At 39.8% G+C, this 19,518-nt stretch overlaps 2 protein-coding genes across 2 annotated transcripts; one reads left to right on the top strand and one right to left on the bottom strand.

The window, feature by feature from the left end:
* The first annotated feature begins 6,386 nt into the window (after positions 1 to 6,386).
* Positions 6,387 to 10,264, top strand: LOC110522199 (heat shock factor protein 2). The gene is made up of 11 exons (XM_021600396.3): positions 6,387 to 6,588; positions 7,075 to 7,183; positions 7,272 to 7,399; positions 7,514 to 7,638; positions 7,744 to 7,819; positions 7,986 to 8,047; positions 8,143 to 8,224; positions 8,491 to 8,600; positions 8,688 to 8,945; positions 9,121 to 9,223; positions 9,517 to 10,264. The coding sequence occupies exons 1-11, from the start codon at positions 6,496 to 6,498 to the stop codon at positions 9,865 to 9,867; spliced, it is 1,497 nt and encodes a 498-aa protein (XP_021456071.3). The 5' UTR covers positions 6,387 to 6,495; the 3' UTR covers positions 9,868 to 10,264.
* Positions 10,265 to 10,306: 42 nt separating this feature from the next.
* serinc1 (serine incorporator 1) lies at positions 10,307 to 15,069 on the bottom strand. Its single transcript, XM_021600398.3, has 10 exons — positions 14,959 to 15,069; positions 13,799 to 13,960; positions 13,275 to 13,468; positions 13,005 to 13,084; positions 12,763 to 12,900; positions 12,452 to 12,621; positions 12,221 to 12,311; positions 11,971 to 12,115; positions 11,414 to 11,638; positions 10,307 to 11,280 (listed from the first exon to the last, which is right to left on the bottom strand). The coding sequence occupies exons 1-10, from the start codon at positions 14,995 to 14,997 to the stop codon at positions 11,142 to 11,144; spliced, it is 1,383 nt and encodes a 460-aa protein (XP_021456073.1). The 5' UTR covers positions 14,998 to 15,069; the 3' UTR covers positions 10,307 to 11,141.
* Between the last annotated feature and the right edge of the window lie 4,449 nt (positions 15,070 to 19,518).

The following is a 19,518-nucleotide window of genomic DNA, read 5'->3' as shown; positions in this document are numbered from 1 at the left end:
AATAATTGAATTACCTAATAACAAACGTTTCAACAGACAAGCTGTTTTCATCAGGGTATAATGACCAACACTGCAGGTCACTAGTTCATATATGTCTGTAATCATGGCCAGGGGTGGCTTGATATCATTCGTTAATTTACAGATATAAATAGAACATTTAAAAACATGAAAGGATAGCATGCGATCATAGATACAATTTGGCTACATAGGCTTCAGATCAAAGTCTACGTTGAGACCAAAGGGAGCAAGGGTCTTTAAATTAAAGATACAGGTAGCCTCTCGTTTTAACAATACATTGTCAAGGTCACCCCCTCTTCTAGGGAAGGTGACGTGTTTGATGCCAATATAACGTAGGGACGAAATCGAGTGGTTCACTTCCAGCACGTGATAACACATTTGATTGGGATCTGTTTCCCTGTTTGGAGGTGTTTGAAGAATCTACATTTATAAGTGCCATTGCATTGAGCGCAGTCATTACACTTGTAGTTTCCATCCGTTAAAGACTCAAACAGACGTTGTGCAGGGGTAAACAAAAAACTGCCTCTCCCTCAACATCATCAAAATCAAGAAGCTGATCGTGGAATACAGGAAACAGGGGGGGGGGGGGGATCACGCCCCTATTGTCATCGACAGGAGTGCTGCATCAGATGACCTGGCCTCCACAATCACCCGACCTCAACCCAATTGAGATGGTTTGGGATGAGTTGGACCGCAGAGTGAAGGAAAAGCATCCAACAAGTGCTCAGCATATGTGGGAACTCCTTCAAGACTGTTGGAAAAGCATTCCAGTTGAAGCTGGTTGAGAGAATGCCAAGAGTGTGCAAAGATATCATCAAGGCAAAGGGTGGCTACTTTGAAGAATCTAAAATCTAAAATATATTTTGATTTGTTTAACAATTTTTTGATTACTACATGATTCAATTTGTGTTTTTTCATAGTTTTGATGTCTTCACTATTATCCTACAATGTAGAAAATAGTAAAAATAAAGAAAAACCTTGGAATAAGTAGGTGTGTCCAAACCTTTGAATGGTACTGTATATAAAAAAAATTGTCGGACGTAACATATCATATGCAATGGATAACGTAGTACACAAAAAGCGGGGGGCACGTTTTTGCATGTGACCACCACTTTCAAAACTACTGGATGAAATTATACCAAAGTTTCTGAGCATCACTTTCACCCAGGTTGGTTACGAACCGGTTGGGAGGCCACAACAGGCAGTGTGTTCTTCCATCCACAAGTAAAAGACAAGCACAGCCTAGAATTGTTTGTATGATGAAACAAAACGTACGTCAAATGAGCAAATGGGACTAGTAAAGGCTGCTGAAAGTTTAACTGTTCATCTTAATAGCTAGCCGGCACTAGTTTAACTTTACTGTAATTAACGTCAGTACTAGCTATCGAATTCACTGGAGAATACCTGTCTGGTAACACTTTACTTGACACCCGGTGTCATAACACTTCATGCCTTGGACATAACCATGTCATAATATGTCATAACAGCTGACATTGTGCTATAAAATGTCATAATTTGGTCATAACACTGTCATGACACATATATTTAGAACTGTTGTGACATCTATTGTATTATTTTATGGCTGGTTATGACACCTACATAAGAGTGTCAAAACCTACCACACAAGGCAAAACATTCCGTTACACCATAGTCTACATGTCAACAGTATGTTTATGTTATATAAATAAAAATATTAAAATATCAGATTCTAAAATTGACCGTATTAAATGATCATTGTAATTGCGCATAAATTGACGTCAGACATGCCCCTACCCCAACGCTCTGTTGATGATGACAGGGAGGAATGTAGGAGCAGATTTCAAGAGAAGCACAAGTCACTCACTTTTTGATTGATGAATGGCATAAGGGCATGTACGTGATAGGCCTATCTGGCTAATATGATTATGATGGTCATAATAATTCTTGACAGTATCATAAGGTGCATTTTCTTAGTCCAGGTAAAGTGACACAGGATGGTCATAATGCTTCTTGACAGTATCATAAGGTGCATTTTCTTAGTCCAGGTAAAGTGACACAGGATGGTCATAATGCTTCATGACAGTGTCATAAAGTGTATTTTCTTCAAGTTATTTAAAATATGTAAACAGAATGAATTACTACAACAACAACAAAGGACTTAAGAAACAAACTTTCAAATGGAAGGAAACTTCTTGGCAGGGAAAAAACACATTTGAATAAATGTGGGTTTTGACACTCTTATGTAGGTGTCATAACCAGCCATAAAGTAATGCAATAGATGTCACAACAGGTGTAAATGTATGGGTCATGGCAGTGTTATGGCCATGTTATGACAAGTTATGTCAGCTGTTGTGGCATTTTATGACATGGTTATGACCATGTACAGTAATAATGTGTTACGACATCTGTGGTCAATTAAAGTGTTACCAGTAAAGTAAACAGACAACAAAAGTCTATAAGGACATCAAAATCTAAAATTCACCCTTACCTTAAAACTAAACTTAAGCTAATTTTAACACATTTTTTAATTAAATATCGGTTTCAAACAGCCTTTTCCGAAATGTAAAGGTGACGTTTTCTTCCCCTTCAAAATAGTCCCATGATTGTTGAGGTTTTCGAATTCAACCAATCAAATGTCCCTGTTTCAACTTTTTTTTAAGAGTCTAGTGATCTAGTGAATGTCATTGGCATCAGCTGGTGGAGGATGGAGGGAAAATACTAAATAAGACCATTTGGACAAAGCAAAAGATTTTAGATTTCAGCAGGTAGCCTAGTGGTTAGAGCGTTGGGCCAGTAACCGAAAGGTTGCTAGTTTGAATCCCCGAACTGACAAGGTAAAAACTTGTCATAAGAGTTTGTTCTTAACTGACTTGCCTAGTTAAATAAAGTATAAAGTATAAAGACATCATTGTTCCCTAAAGAAAATGAGGGAGATCTACACAGGCTGATGGGTAAGTAATGGCCAGGTTTCTAAATTCTGTCAACAATTTTACTGGGCCTATGTCATCAATCTGAGAACAAAGTTAATTAAAACAAATTCACTAAATTAAGTGCCTAGGATGTTCCACATCCCAGCACCTATTGACCTAAATGTCTCCTCCATGCTGTAAGCCATTTATTTTTGACCCAGGACTTAACACTAATGTGAAATGTGCATGCATGTCTTTTATGGGTTTTGGCTTGTAAGTAGCCATATTATTTCCAAGTCTCACTCAACTAAAAGTAAATAAATGGATGCAATACTCTTTTTACAAAGAACTTCCTCAAAGTATAGAAAAACATTTTAATGCTTGTCTCCAACATCCAACTGAGAAGGTGTGTTTTATTTTTGCTCTTTAATACATAGGTCTTAAAAATAACTATTTATTTGGTGAGATCATTCAATTTGTGTGGTGAAATTTGGAAATGCAGCATTAACTAATATACAGAGGCATTCCCGCTCGGTAACACTGAATCAAAGATGTAAACCACTCGTTTGGCAGTCTGAAGGAAGTCTAATACCTGCATGGCAAACTCCAAACGTATTTATTCATTAAGTAAAAAATAAATCTGCTGGGATCAGCACTAATATATTTTTCTTTGGTTCTTTTCTGTTAAGACTTCAAGATGAATCGAATAATGAGAACAACAACTATAAAACGCGGGCCCAAGTTCTACATCCAATGGAAAATGTAAATTCATTCCAAAGTTTTTGTTCCAACTCTGCTGCTGCAAAAAAAAGGGAGAGTGAGTATGCAGCTTCACAACCACTACCTGAACACCCTGAGCCTGGTCCAAAGAATGGGCATGATTAAGGAATGTTTTGGTAAAACTTAACCTTAACAGTTCTTTTGTCCTCCACAAGGTTACAGATGAAGATTTTCTTTCCAAAACGCTACTTCCACAAATTGTTCACGTGTTTACTGTTCTCAGACTTTTTATTAATAGATTTTAGATGTTTATGATTTTTTTTTTTTACAAAATGCTATACATCCATTGTTTAGTTGGAATGGAATGTTCGTATTCCTGTATATTTGACTGTGATATGTGGTTGTCTCACCTAGCCATCTTCTCAAGTTGAATGCACTTAAAAGTTGAATGCACTGTAAATCACTCTCGATAAGAGGATTTGATGAATGACTAAAATGTTGAATGTACATTTCAAATTAATTTATTGATTTTTATTTTTTATTAAATAAATGTTGATGTCACAAATGTAGCATTTGTAAATGTCTTTATTAAATATGTAGTTATTTGTTACATTTGACTGTGTAAAACCTAGCAGTACTACTTATTTCTCTGAGAATGAGGTGAATATTTAGAATTTTGCAAAAAAACATGATTATTTGTCTTTCTGAAATGAAACCATCAAGTTATAGATTTTAAACAAATACATTTCTGTCATTGAACAACCCCATGCCATGATTATACTGTATCTTGAAAAAAAACTCACCAATCTCTTTCAAAATGTCTTTAAACAATAAAAGCTAATTTACCAACATTTCTGAAAATTGATATATAGCATTTTGGAATGAAACTCTTCATATTAACACAGGCCTGAATAAAAGTTACTGTAAAAAATATTAATGTAGGCCAAGTCATATACAGTAGCCAACTCTTTTTGGAACACTGTAAGCAGCCCTACATGGATCAGTTCACAGCTAATTCTATATTTTCCTATGGCATTAACACCTTACAAGTCATATAGGAAGGGTCAGATAAGAAGGGTGTCACTTCTGATTGGCCAGTATGTCAAAGACTTTCATGACATTCACCAAACACAAAGTCAAACCAAATGAATCTTCTGAATTAGACCTTTAACAATGCTGCCACCAAGTGAGACATACTGTAAGTCCCCTTCAGATTTAGCAATACATACTTTATTTGCTGTTGCTACCCCTACTCTCCAGCATTTGTACGTTTTTCAACTGTGGCATGGCTATTGTCAAATATAACAATAAGCAACTTACATTACAGCAGCACCATACCGTTTATATATATTAATGTTCAAGGCTCAATCAGTATTTTACTTCTATCCAGAACAATTGTAAACATGGCACTGAGCTTACTTCCCTGTACTATACAATGAAAGGCAGAATGTCACCTGTCTTATTTTAATGTGCTGTGATTTTTGCCTTTCCGATAATCTCGCTGTCTCAGAATCAAAGAATGTCCTAATTAGTGCCATTTAAAAGGACTTCATGACGTCTTTTGATGTAATATTACTGTCTGTCCCAATTAGCTGTGCACTTGTCAACCTCATTTTGTTATGATGTCTCAGTAGAAGAGGCATGCACTGTTGGCAACATAGATCTTTCTGCAAAACGTGCCCCTCTCTGTGTAGTATGTTAGCCTACTTAGTGTATGTTGTTAAGCCACAGAAATTAAGTGTATGTATGTGTGTTTGATAAATACAGTAAAATATCATTAAATCTTGTGCAGCGTTTGGTGATTCTTAAACATTTGCATGAATCCCTCTGAAGAATGCAAAAAATACCAATCGAATGAAAAGTTACCTAGATCACAATAGTGTACTTTTAATGTCAAATGAGAAATGCCCTCTATTGGGAATAAATTACATCCTTACTTATCTGTTTCACAAAGCAGGGAGTTATGGCCAACCAACCCCCACACATTGTTTCTGCTGTTCTCTAGCTGCACTCTAGCAGGTAGGTAGTCAACAGTGGTCCTCTCAACCTGTGGAGGGAAACGGTTTTACTTAACCCCTAAACTATCCTTTGTGGCTTTTTCCACTGAGATGGCTATAAAAGCTAAACATTTTTTTTCTTTCCATTCTTTTCATGATATTTGTCCTGAACATTGCAAATATTAAAGATATTCCAGAAATGTAATGAATGATTCAGATCAATTGAAAATGTAATCTTAATTTCACTTCAGTACTTTGATAATTGTTAAACTTGTATCTGTGTTAGACCCTTATGCAGTAAATAGGTAAATAAAACCAAACTGTAAGATGAAAACTAACACATAGGAGCAGAAATTTGAGAAATATCTGAAGTAGAAAACTATCCTAAAAATGTTACATGCTACCTGTAGTGACTAAATTTGAGGGGTGACGATGTTATCCTAAGGACTACGGTGCCATTATTCACATTAGGCTGGAATTTACATAATCTAAGGCTGACACCTAGTGGCAATAAATAGAATGACTCATAAATCGAACGTAAACAAACCTAGGTACTTACGTTACCTAGTTATGAGCATCCTCCCATGCCAGCTGACTCGAGAGCTATCAATATATATGTGAAAACATTTCCAGTTACCTGAAAGCATTTCACAGAAAAATAAATAGCTAACACATTTCAGCAATAATTTGCAGTTTGCTAATTGAGCCATGCTTCTACGTTACACGTGATAAAAGTTACGTAAGTCAAGATTCAACCAATCAGCTTCTGCTCTTCAAACAGGAAGTTGTGTGCATGTTTACGACGTTATTTTCTTCTCAGCGACTTGCTTTTTTCATCCCAAAAAGGCATCTTTCCACCTTCAGTTTGCAAAATGAAACAAAACTCAAATGTTCCAGCTTTCCTCACCAAGCTTTGGACTCTTGTGGAGGATTCTGATACGAATGAATTTATTTGTTGGAGTCAGGTAAATGAAATTGCCCCGCTAAGCGTACCAGAGCTAGCTAGCGAGTAAGCGCTAGCGCTGCAGGGTGTGAAACGAACGATTTAGCCAGCTAGCGATTTATCATCTGTTGCCTCATAGACCGAGTTATAGTATTTCTTCCTAGTCTTAAATGCAGTTGTCACTGGTAGGCTTCAAGAAGCATCATTTTTTTTAGCTACTGATGTCAAAGACGAATTTGCAATTGTTGTCCGTGCTTGCTAAAGCTTGCATAGTAGCCTCCGCTACAACCCTCCCCCAGAAGCTGACGTTATAGCTAGCGAGTGCAATTTGAAATATCTGTTTGAATGTTGGCTAGTGTCCTAATAAGAGCACATCAATAAGCATTCCGTCAGGCAAGAAAGTCCATGCACTGTTTAGTTCCTGAAATGAAACACAAATACATTCCCTTTAGTGGAAGTAGTTGTTGACATTGCAGTCTCATAACTATAATAATGCTTTGTTTTCTAGGAGGGGAACAGTTTCCTCGTCATGAACGAACAGCGATTTGCCAAGGAGATCCTTCCCAAGTTCTTCAAACACAACAACATGGCTAGCTTTGTCAGACAGCTAAATATGTGTAAGTCAGCTATTCTATAAACAGAGCTGCTCAGCTGTTCTAGTGGAATGCCCCCTGTGCAGCTGTCTAATGGCTGGTCTCTCTGCAGATGGATTTCGCAAAGTGATGCACATTGACACAGGCATAGTGAAGCAAGAGCGTGATGGACCAGTTGAATTCCAGCATCCTTACTTTAAACATGGGCAGGATGACTTGCTGGAAAACATCAAAAGAAAGGTGAGACCATCATGAGGAAACAAACAAATAATGGTAAACACATAAATGACCTATATCAGTATGTGGTCAAACTGAATAAGGTAGACATTGAGTAATGGGCATATTTTTTTTCAGGTTTCTAATGCAAGACCAGAGGATACTAAGATCAAACAGGAAGACCTGTCCAATATTTTGGCCAGTGTTCAGAATGTTAATGGAAAACAAGAAAGCATTGATTCCCGACTCAACACATTGAAAAGGTATGCAAACTACCATGCCCTGGCAATTAAATGGGGGTATAAAAGTAGTAGTGATGTGTTGGTTTGGAGATGGTACTATGCTGATGCTTGAATTTCTGTTTACAGAGATAATGAAGGTCTATGGAGGGAAATATCAGACCTGAGACAGAAGCACTCTCAACAGCAGCAAATCATTAAGAAGGTACAGTAAAATGGGCTTCACCCCAAATTACTTCACATATTCAGAGGAAGTTGAATTGGAAACAATTTTCTTACAATAAAACAGCTTAACCATTGAATGCATAATTGGCCTTAAGGCTATAAAAATGTAATCTAACTTTGCTTGTTGTGGTCTTTGTTCATTGCAGTTGATACAATTCATTGTCACATTCGTACAGAAGAACCGGATTATGGGTTTAAAACGCAAACGGTAAGCCTTCATAGTATAACAATTCTTCCACCGAATGACATCATCGATTACAAAACATTATTAATACATTTTACTTCTCAATCTCCATTGTTCAGACCTATTCTACTGAACAACAATGGAAAGAAGCCTAAATACATCCATGAAATCTACGATGAACCTCCTCTGGAGCACAACAAAGTATGTGTAGAGGTCTGAATGGATTTACCTCCTTATGTTAGGTATACACAGGGATGTCCATCCATTGACATCACACTAATGATACTAGCAAATACACTAGATCTTTTTTCTTGACAAGATTAAGGCAGGATCATTGACCAGGAAAATTGCTTCAATTGTGAGTCAATGAAACTTGACATTGTCAGGGGGGAATTTTCCAATATGAGTTTATAATGTTATTTCAATGAAAAGCATTCTAAAAATGTATATTCTGAGCCCTCTCCCAGCCCTCTGTCAGTGGTTTGAAGAACGCTGATCTTACTGATGATGTTGTCATCTGTGACGTAACTGACGACGATGCAGAGATCACAGAGGGCCCCTCAATAATGGATCAATCGTAAGTCAACATCTACATTTTTGTTTCATGTATATTTCTGTCTGTGCCATCTATCCTCATGCCTGTTCTCCTCTCCTTCATTCTTAGGGGGGATGTAGAAATTGTTGAGGTCTTCGACAGCAATACTGTGTCACAGACAGATGGCGCTGACAATCCAGGCCAACCCAACTCTTTGGTATTCGAACCAGAAGAGACCACCATAAGCACATATGATAGCCTTCCAACCAGCAGCGTCTTGCAACTCAACAAACCATCAGGCCTGAGCCTGGAGGATCCCATGAAGATGATGGACTCAATCCTCAATGAGAGTGGAGCTATTTCTCAGAATATCAACCTCCTCGGCAAGTAAGTGGACTTGACTTACTTTATCTTCGTGGTCCGTAGTTCCTGAATAACTTTAAAAGGCTCTCACAATATGTCCCATATTACTGGGTAGCATTTTTGCAATACTAAGGATATACAGGCCTATGGAATTTGTTTCAGCTTACAGTTAATAAGAAGCATCCATATGTTTTAACAGGGTTGAGCTGATGGACTACTTGGACAGCATTGACTGCAGTTTGGAAGACTTTCAGGCTATGTTGTACGGGAAGCAGTTCAGCATTGATCCAGATATTTTAGAGGTATGCTTTTCATTTTTAAATGTAATTGGGAAGTTGATAGGCCACAGAGGTTTATGTTAATGACATTTCATACAAAATGTTATTTTTACTCAGTTCTATGATTCCTCTTCCGTTGTTCAGTTCAAATTGCCCTGTGAACTTGCAAGATTTCAGCATCTGCACAGCTTAAGTGAGTCCTGTCAAACAGGCAATACACAAGTCTATAGTGAGGCTACTACCTGCTTCCCCTCTCTTTAAATCTTTTTAATTATTTTGTTAGGGAATTAATTTCACTCAAATTATGTCATCTTTAGGAGAGTGGTGGTTCCAAAGGAAATGTAGGGCTGTTATCCAAAGGAGGCAAGTCTGGCATCTCTGCAGACAAGCAGCTGGTCCAGTACACGTCCTGCCCTCTGCTGGCCTTCCTGGATGGCTGCACCCCTTTGGCCCCAGAGCCAGACAGCAGCATAACCACAGAGCTGGGAGACAGCCTGCTGCAGCCCAGCACTGAGGTACCCACAGACCTCCTGGAGCCAGATGAGGACCCTCCACGGAGCTCCCTGATCCGCCTAGAGCCCCTGACTGAGGCAGAGGCCACGCTTTTCTACCTGTGCGAACTCAACCCAGAAGGGAGCACCACTGACTCGACACAGCTGGATATTTAACCAAGGAGCAGAAAAAAACTCAATGATTTACTGTATTTATTTCCTTGTATCTTTTGGTACATTTAGGTCAGAAGTAAGACATTCCATAATGTAGCTGTTGATATGGTTTCTCCACTATTTCCACTAGCAGTTGAAGGTAAACCCCAATTAAAGAAAAGGCTGCAATTTTGTTTCACTGTATTATTGATACCTGTATTGATAGGTCAATGATCACATCAATCTTTAAATGAAAAAAACAAGTGCCTGCGCATTTCCTTGTCCTAGAACTACAGTGCTCAGCATTTCAAATACTGCAGTCTGGTGTGTATCATAAGGTGTCGTGTTATAAGACTGATTTTGTGAGATTCACTGTTAAGCTTCACAATGACATTCAAATAAAGTGTATTTTCATTCTGAATGCAGTATGAAGTGGCAAAATTCAAGAAAAAGCATGGTTTGCTTTGGGTTACAATACACTTTAATACATATCGAAAGGCAAAAACTATTCAGGGGAGTTGACATGTATCGTCTGCTAGAAACACTTAATACCTTAAATTATGCTAAAGCATCTACAAAATAACTTATCCACTGTTTGAACATCAGTATTTTACCTTTAAAAGATAACTAGTGCAAATCATAAGTAACACAAGGTATATAAAAATGAGGGTCTTATTACAAGATGTGCAAGTTGGCCAAAAGGTAAAGCTGCAGGTTAGCAATTGGGGCGGATATTCTGAAAAGGAAACCACAGCAACATTACGATTTACATGATGGTAGATTAGCCTATAATATCATGCAAATGGTTAATCATGCTTACTGATGGAAATGAACCTAGGATAACAATGTTAGCTAATATCTGGAACCCTGCACTTCCTCTACATATGCCTAACTTAAAGTGAAGGAAAGTGTAGCATAAACAAAGCAGTCTTACTCATTTTGTAACAAATTAACAGTTCTTTCTGAATGTCCTATCCAGAACCAATTACAGTTGAGGAAGAGTCCTCCCTTCTTTAACTGAACACATGTCCACTGACCATCTCCCCAAGCCCCAGCAACCTTTACAACCCCAACTCTGCAAAAGTAATCCTCTCCATTATTTAAATTGTGCAATAGGATAAAACACAGTGGATAACACATGTACTCAATACTTGCATGCATGCCGTTTGTTAAAAACAAAAAGGGTGGGTGGGTTATCCACGGGGAATACACACACACAGAGCTTGTTTACCTTATACAATTTTGAATAGTCATGATCATGAGCAAATGATTGCACCCCCCTCTAATTCTTTAGCTCATCAGTCGAAGTCTCGATTGACCAGGACCAGTGGGGCAGCCAGGGTCCACACATACAGGGCAATGCAGATCCAGCTCGAGGAGATCTTCACCCACACAGAGGGCCACTTGCTGGTCATTGTCTCATAGCTGGAGTCAGGGCTGGGGAAATCAAAGAGACCTTTTAAAATGAGTGACCTGTGTATATGTTCACAATATTCAATACTTAAGCAGACTCATTGCCTAATTCTCATGTATAAAACCAGATCAACCAGGGAGAGTGAGAGATACACACCTGTACCAGTTGGTGAGGGTCATCATGATGTAGAGGGAGGCCAGGAAGAGCATGAAGTGGAAGAAGGAGTAGCTGTAGGTGACTCCGTCCTTCTCGTTGTCCAAGGCCCGGTTCTCGCCGTCTTCCACGTCAAAGTTCTCAGGGTGGGGGCCATCCTCGATCAGTGCAGACTCGTCACTGGTCAGAGTCAGTTTGTTCACTTGGGTGTTAGAGGAGTTTCGGATGCTAGAGAAATGAATGGATAACTTGTTATTGTTAGGGTCAATGGCAACTACACGAAGCTGGTAAAAAAATGTACACTTATTTTACCTTCATTTAACTAGGCAAGTCAGTTAAGACCCAATTCTTATTTTCAATGACGGCCTAGGAACAGTGGGTTAACTGCCTTGTTCAGGGGCAGAACAACATTTTTACCTTGTCAGCTCGGGGATTCGATCTTGCAACCTTTCGGTTACTAGTCCAACACTCTAACCACTAGGCTATCTGGTGATAAAATAACATTAGCAGTTCCTTCTTATAGGAAACTGCAGACAGTTAGAGTTTGACCTGTTTTCTACCTTGAGTATAGAACACACATCAGGAACAGGACCAGCCCCACAATGCCCTGGGCATCCCACCACTGAACAACAGGATGGTCCTTGCCAGCTGGGGTGGTGTTGTTGAGGCCAATGATACCCAGCAAGCTTGGGTTGCATTTCCTGTCTGTGGATGGCAAAGACCAATACATTCACTCAAGTTGTCTTGATGAAGAGCTAGCCACCGATTGGTGTATTGAAAAGGGAGACATTGGCTCATTAAAATCCTCACCTGGCTCATTGGTCATGGCAGACCAGGTGAGATACATGGTGTACAAAGTTACAATGGAAGACTGCAGCAACCCGGACCTTGGCTGGGACTCCTGTTGAGAAAAGGGGTGAGAACACATAATGACATGTTTATTATATAACATGATGAAGGTTTTAGGGATACAACATGATGAAGGTTTTAGGGATACAACATTGAGTGTAGGTGACATGCTGGTCCAATGCACTTCCTTACCTGAATCTGTGGCAGGATGGACATGACTGAGGCTCCCACACACAGCAGCATGTTGACAGTGATGAAGGCCTTGTTTTCAGTGCAGCCGTCAGTGTGGGTGTAGTAGACGTAGAACATGACCAGAGACACAAGGGACAGGATGTAGTTGATGGTTGTAGCAGACAGCAGAGCTGCAAGGGAGGAATGACACTTGATGGTTATTTCTGGACAATGGGAACAGAGGTTAGAGGAGAGTAGACGCTGAAGACTGCTTTAACTCAACCGTCACCATTTCCACAAGGTATTCTCAAAGAGAAGCTCACGTCCCATACCTGCATACCAGCAGCGAGAGTTGCCCTCCTCCATTTTCTCCACCCAGGACTCATTCCAGGAGTGGGCAAAGTCAATCAGCAGGACCAGCTGGATCAGGATGAAGCAAAAAGCTCCAGCCATTCCTATATAGAACCAAACTATGGGAGAGAAGGGCAATGTGTGAACTACTTTCAAAGAGCTGCAGGATATGCTAATATTTCCACAAGACAGAAAAATATATTTGAATGAAAAGGGGCGTTACCAGTTGTGAAGGCACCCTCTGGAATGAAGAATGCACCGATGGTAATGGCAGTCGCAGCAGCAAACTTGAAGAACCAAAACCTAAAAGATAGCATAAGTATTTTAACTGTGTGACCTTTTGTTTTAACTTCCTTATAAACAGATACCCTTATTTATGAATTATATTCATGCCTTGCAGTATATAAGCTTACTGATATCATCATTACCTATTCTAATTATAAATAATAATAATAATAATAATAATAAATAAGACTTGCTGTGTCATTTTTACCCGTTGTGTACTGCAGCTCTAGGATCCTGGCTACTCTTGACCTTGACCATAAGGAGGGAGAAGAGCAGGAAGAACATAGACATGCCGAAGCAGACACGGTACACAGCCTTGTAGCCGACCAAGACATCACAGTTGACATGACCCTCCACACCTGGGATTGATGTACCCATTCCCCCATCACAGAATCCTGGAATCTGCAAGAGCCAAGATGCACAGGTAATTAGTCAGGCAAATAGAAAAATGTATAGAATTAGATGTCACTGAGCGCACAAAACATTATGAACACATGCTCTTTCCATGACACACTGACCAGGTGAATCCAGGTTAAAGCTATGATCCCTTATTGAGGTCACTTGTTAAATCCACTTCAAATCAGTGTACATGAAGGGGAGGAGACAGATTAAAGAAGGAGTTTTAAGCCGAGACAAGATTTACATGCCTTTGAACGGGGTATGGTAGTAGGTGCCAGGAGCATCGGTTCAAGTGTACATGTTGTACATCAAACACATAACATAGTTTAGTACCTTCTTGAGTTGCTCTTCCATCCCTGGCATTAGCATGATGCATGCGATGCCCACACCCAGAAGGAGGAAGAAGGCATAGATAAGTCGGGTGACAGTGGAGTTGTTCCCACTGGGGCAGCATCTGCACAGCAGGCAGGGGGCAGTGCCACACAGGCAGGGGATCTACAGTGAAGACAACATTATTAAATCAATTAGCTAATAATAAGCATTGAACTGATGGTGACACAATCATGCATCTGCCTAGCTACCACTGAATGGTTGAACAAATAGAATAATGGTACCAAGTCAACAGGTTATTCATTCATTGATCAAAGTTAATCAATCCACCTAGGGTTAACATAACACCAACACAGTTGTTTTTGACAAGTTGCTAACTATTATGGAAACCAAATCCCTGCCAAGAATAGAGATCTGGACATGGCTGGTGTCAAACCTAATCAAGTGGATACCAATGTGGAAGAGAACGTCCAAACAGCTAACGTTACACTTTCATCTTAAACGGTTTCAGGAATAGTATTAGTATAACCAAATAGAAAAAAAAGACCTATGCCTGTTATTGTCTCTAAATGAACTTAGTGTATTTTCAGGACGCACATTTCGCAAGTCACTACTAGGCTAACGTTACGTGGAGACGCTGTAGCTGTTATCTGACATTTGACTCTGCTTTGACTGCGACGGTGTTGCAATATTTCCAAGTACCGGTAGCTAACGTTAGCTTAGCTATCAATGACAAAGTGGCTAACTATCTAGTTAGCTTTCACGTAAGGCTACATTGCTGTGTAGTATCGAAAATGCAAAACGTATACGGTAGAGAGAGAGCAATCGTTAATTTGAATAAAACATGGTCGGGTTCGAACTGTCAAACCCCACATAGTTATGACGGTTGTTTGCCAAATAAAAAAATACTTGTTCAATAATTTGTGTTCAAGTGCTGGAAATATTATCACAGGCCAATTTATTTCATTAAAAAGGCAATGCGCAAATCCCGACAGCTGAATAGGGAGGAACCACCCTGGCTTGCCTTCGTTGTTGCGCATTTGCTACAGAAGGTTAGCAACTGAGCTAGCGAAGCTATCTCGGAAGAAATGGTTGATTCGGCCCTTTTGTTTTTTATAACTGGATATGATGTCGACTTTTATTTTAATTAAGAAAATACTTACCCAACTCGCCATGGAGCACAGTCCAAGAACGGCCCCCATGGTGTTTTGCTGAAATACGACTTCTCTGTGAAAAAATATGGATGCTTCTCGTCTGTTTACGATCTCTTCTTCAATGAGGTTTAACCGCAGTTGGCATCCAATAAATGATGCATTACCGCCACCTACTAGACTGGAGTATAACTCCCTTACACTTTGCTTAAAAACAAATAAATATACAGTACCGGTCAAAAATTTGGACACACCTACTCATTCAAGGGTTTTTCTTATTTGACTATTTTCTGCATTGTAGAATAATAGTGAAGACATAAAAACGATGAAATAAAACATATGGTATTTTTATTTTACCTTTATTTAACTAGGCAAGTCAGTTAAGAACTAATTCTTATTTTCAATGACAGCTTAGGAATAGTGGGTTAACCTTTCGGTTACTAGTCCAACACTCAAACCACGAGGCTATCTGCCGCCACATGGTATCATGTAGTAAACCCATGGTATCATTTAGTAAACAAAAAAGTGTTAATAAAATAAAAATATATTTAATTTTAGATGATTCAAAGTAGCCACCCTTTGCCTTGATGACAGCTTTGCACACACTTGGCATTCTGTCATCCAGCTTCACCTGGAATCATTTTCCAACATGCTTGAAGGAGTTCCCACATATGCTGAGCACTTGTTGGCTACTTTTCCTTTACTCAGTGGTCCAACTCATCCCAAACCATCTCAATTGGGTTGAGGTCAGGTGATTGTGGAGACCAGGTCATCTGATGCAGCACTCCATCACTCTCCTTCTTGGTCAAAAACCCTTACACAGGTGTGTTGGATCATTGTCCTGTAGAAAAGCAAATGATAGTCCTGCTAAGCGCAAACTAGATGGGATTGCGTTTAGCTGCAGAATGCTGTGGTAGCCATGCTGGTTAAATGTGCCTTGAATTCCAAATAAATAACAGACAATGTCACCAGCAAAGCGCCCCCACACCATCACACCTCCTCCTCCATGCTTCATGGTGGGAACCACACATGCGGAGACCAACCGTTCACCTACTCTGCGTCATACAAAAGACATGGAGGTTGGAACCAAAAATCTTACATTTGGACTCATCAGACCAAAGGACAGATATCTACTGGTCTAATGTCCATTGCTCGTGTTTCTGGTCCCAAGCAAGTCTCTTCTTATTGGTGTCCTTTACTAGTGGTTTCTTTGCAGCAATTTGACCATGATGGCCTGATTCACACAGTGTCATCTGAACAGTTGATGTTGAGATGTGTCTGTTACTTGAACTCTGTGAAGCATTTATTTGGGCTGCAATTTTTGAGGTGGGTAACTCTAATGAACTTATCCTCTCTAGCAGAGGTTTCTCTGGGTCTTCCTTTCCTGTGGCGGTCCTCATGAGAGCCAGTTACATCACAGTCCTTGATGGTTTTTGCAACTGCACTTGAAGAAACTTTGAAAGTTCTTGACATTCCGTATTGACTGCCCTTCATGTCTTAAAGTAATGACGGACTGTCATTTCTCTTTGCTTATTTCAGCTGTTCTTGCCATAATATGGTCTTTGGTCTTTTACCAAATAGCCCTACCTTCTATTTTAACATGGAACACCTGTTAATTGAAATGAAGCTGGTTGAGAGAATGCCAAGAGTGTGCAAAGCTGTTATCAAGGCAAAGGATGGCTACTTTGAAGAATCTCAAATATAAAATATATTTTGATTTGTTTAACACTTTTTTGGTTACTACATAATTCCATATGTGTTATTTCATAGTTTTTATATCTTCACTATTATTATACAATGTAGAAAATAGTACAAATAAAGAAAAACCCTAGAATGAGTAGGTGTGTCCCAACTTTTGACTGGTGCTGTATATAAATAAAAAATCAACAAATACCCTACCATCTAATCCTACGCTCACTAAAAACTCCACTATTTGCATCTATCTAGTCCTATCTCAGGCCAACAGCCTGAAAGGACAGGACACCACCACTCAACACACCTTGTATCTCTTCTGACGTCAGGTCTCGTACATCCAAATACCTCTCTGCAGCTGCCACCAAAAACACATTTTTCTGCAACTTATGTTCTATCCCTGCAGTACAATTGATAACCATTGTTATAAACGCTAAAAATCCAATCTTACTGAAGCATATATTACTTGTTGGCTTATCCCTCTGTACTGGTACAGATCTACTACTCACACCACTCCTCTCAGAATCCCTCCCCCTTGACCCATCTTCCTCTTCTTTCTTTACTGCCTCAGCATATGACAACTTCTGCACTACTCTAAACTTTGAAACCTCAACCTGCCTCTTTCCTCCAGACATTTCTGATCCGCAGCCCCATGGGCATCCCTACAATTAACACATACCACTACTTTCCCCAATGCTACACATTCCTTTGTCTCATGCCCTTCACACGTCTCACACCTAGGAACCTCCCTCCTACACACTGCTGCCACATGCCCATAAGCTTGACACCTGTAACAGCGTAATGTGTTTGACACACAGGATAACTTATATATTCTACCATCACTTTGTCAGGCCAAGACTCAACATCAAAACTCAAAAGAACAGACAACGACTCTTCTGTTTCACCACTTACGCCACCCTGTCTGCATCGCACCAAACGACAAGCATCACAAGCACCTGGAATCTTCCCCTTCATTTGGTCAACTTCATGTTTACCGCTACCCCAGTAATCACTCCTTTCAATGGCGCCCTTATCCTGAGAGCAAAAAATAAATAAAAAAATGCACATCTCTTGTCCCCATTCGTTTAAATGCGGATGGCCTGCTTCCTCTGACCAGCAGAAACACAAACAATGATCAACAACCTTCACCGATTCCACAGCACCCAGCTCATTTTTCACTCACCCTGAAACCACAAATGGATCAGCCAAAAAGCAAGGGTACACACTTTTCCCAAAAATGTCACTCCTGCCTTCACGTCTCATCTTTATCCTGACCCTTGGTACAAGCCTCTGGCTCCGAGAACTTCACCACACCTACCCCCTCTGATGCTTCGCCCTCCCCCAATCCATTTTTCCAGTGTACAGCTCACTCTGCTTACACTTTCTACCATTCTGCTTTAACAAACCATTTCCCTTTTCCCCACCATTTTAAACCAATTCAAGCTCACCCTCTTCCTCCCTCTCTCTCTTTGACCTCCTCTGCCTCTCTTTTTCCCTCCATTCCTCCTCCGCATTCCAGGTATACATCTCCTTAGTAGAACACTGCACTTCTCCTGACATTCCGTACATCTTGTGTTTGCCCTCTAAAGGGACACCATTTTTCTTACCCGCTCATCATCTGTTTACGAACTCACTGACTTTCCCGTTTCTTTAACATGGGAAACACCCCCATCTATGACTCATTTCCGGTGTGTGTGATCAGAGATGTGATCATGCACAAGTGTGAATAAATGCAGCATGCTCAGAAAATTGGCACATTTGTTGCTTTGATTCTGTTGGTTTGTTCTAAAAACAATGCCCTCATTGTTGTTGAATGAACATCGTAACACAATGAAGGAAGGTAACAGTATCCAGGGGTGGAAATATTCAAATTCATTGGCACACATTCCATTCAATTTCACTCCAGACAAAGGAAGTATCTAAAATTCAGCTCCCTCTTTGCTGGATGGCTCAACCTGTTCCGTGTCAGTTGATAGTTCTATACTGAGCAAAAATATGAATGTAACATGTAAAGTGTTGGTCCCATGTTTCATGAGCTGAAATAAAAGATCCCAGCAATGTTCCATACCCATAAAAAAGCTTATTTCTCTAAAATCTCACAAATTTGTTTACAACCCTGCTAGTGAGAATTTCTGCTTTACCAAGATAATCTATCCACCTCACAGGTGTTACATATCAAGAAGGTGATTAAACCAAATTATCATTACACAGGTGCACCTTGTGCTGGGAAAATAAAAGGCCACTCTCAAATGTTTTATAACACAACACAATGCCACAGATGGCTGCAGGAATCAGAGCTGCTGCCAGAGAATTGATTGTTGATTTCTCTACCATAAGCCATCTCCAACGTTGCTTTAGAGAATTTGGCAACTACAGACCACGTGTAACCATGCCAGCCCAGGACCTCCACATCTGGCTTCATCACCTGCAGGATCATCTGAGACCAGCCACCCGAGCTGATGAAACAGGAGTATTTCTGTCTGTAATAAAGCCCTTTAATGGGGAAAAACGTATTCTAATTGGCTCGGCCTAGCTCCCCAGTGGGTGGGCCTATGCCCTCCCAGGCTCACCCATGGCTGTGCCCCTGCCCAGTCATGTGAACTCCATAAATTAGGGCATAATGAATTTATTTCAATTGACTGATTTCCTTATATGAACTGTAACTCAGTGAAATTGTTGAAATTGTTGCATGTTGCGTTTATATTTGTATTCAGTAAATTTCCTTTCAAGTGAAGTCATTCACTTCTTGAACAGTAGATGCCAAATTTCCTGCTCAACCATAACCTTATACTTGTAGCTACTACAACCCACCCAACCAATAAAAACCCATAGTAGCAATGATTTAGCATGAACCCAACAGATTAGAAGGGGTTATAAAGC

The sequence above is a fragment of the Oncorhynchus mykiss genome, chromosome 4, assembly GCF_057628025.1.
Source record: "Oncorhynchus mykiss isolate SJ-2025 chromosome 4, ASM5762802v1, whole genome shotgun sequence".
NCBI lineage: Eukaryota > Metazoa > Chordata > Actinopteri > Salmoniformes > Salmonidae > Oncorhynchus > Oncorhynchus mykiss.
The sequence above is the reverse complement of the archived record's forward strand: the minus strand, read 5'-3'. Positions and strand labels throughout refer to the sequence as shown.

Coding starts and splice junctions, on each gene's coding strand:
- serinc1 (XM_021600398.3), bottom strand. CDS start 14,997: ATGGGGGCCGTTCTTGGACTGTGCTCCATGGCGAGTTGG. Junction 13,085..13,274: donor AGAGCTGCAGTACACAACGG/GTAAAAATGACA, acceptor GCTATCTTTTAG/GTTTTGGTTCTTCAAGTTTG. Junction 12,901..13,004: donor AGAGGGTGCCTTCACAACTG/GTAACGCCCCTT, acceptor TCTCTCCCATAG/TTTGGTTCTATATAGGAATG.
- LOC110522199 (XM_021600396.3), top strand. CDS start 6,496: ATGAAACAAAACTCAAATGTTCCAGCTTTCCTCACCAAGCTTTGGACT. Junction 6,589..7,074: donor AATTTATTTGTTGGAGTCAG/GTAAATGAAATT, acceptor TTTGTTTTCTAG/GAGGGGAACAGTTTCCTCGT. Junction 9,224..9,516: donor TTGATCCAGATATTTTAGAG/GTATGCTTTTCA, acceptor TGTCATCTTTAG/GAGAGTGGTGGTTCCAAAGG.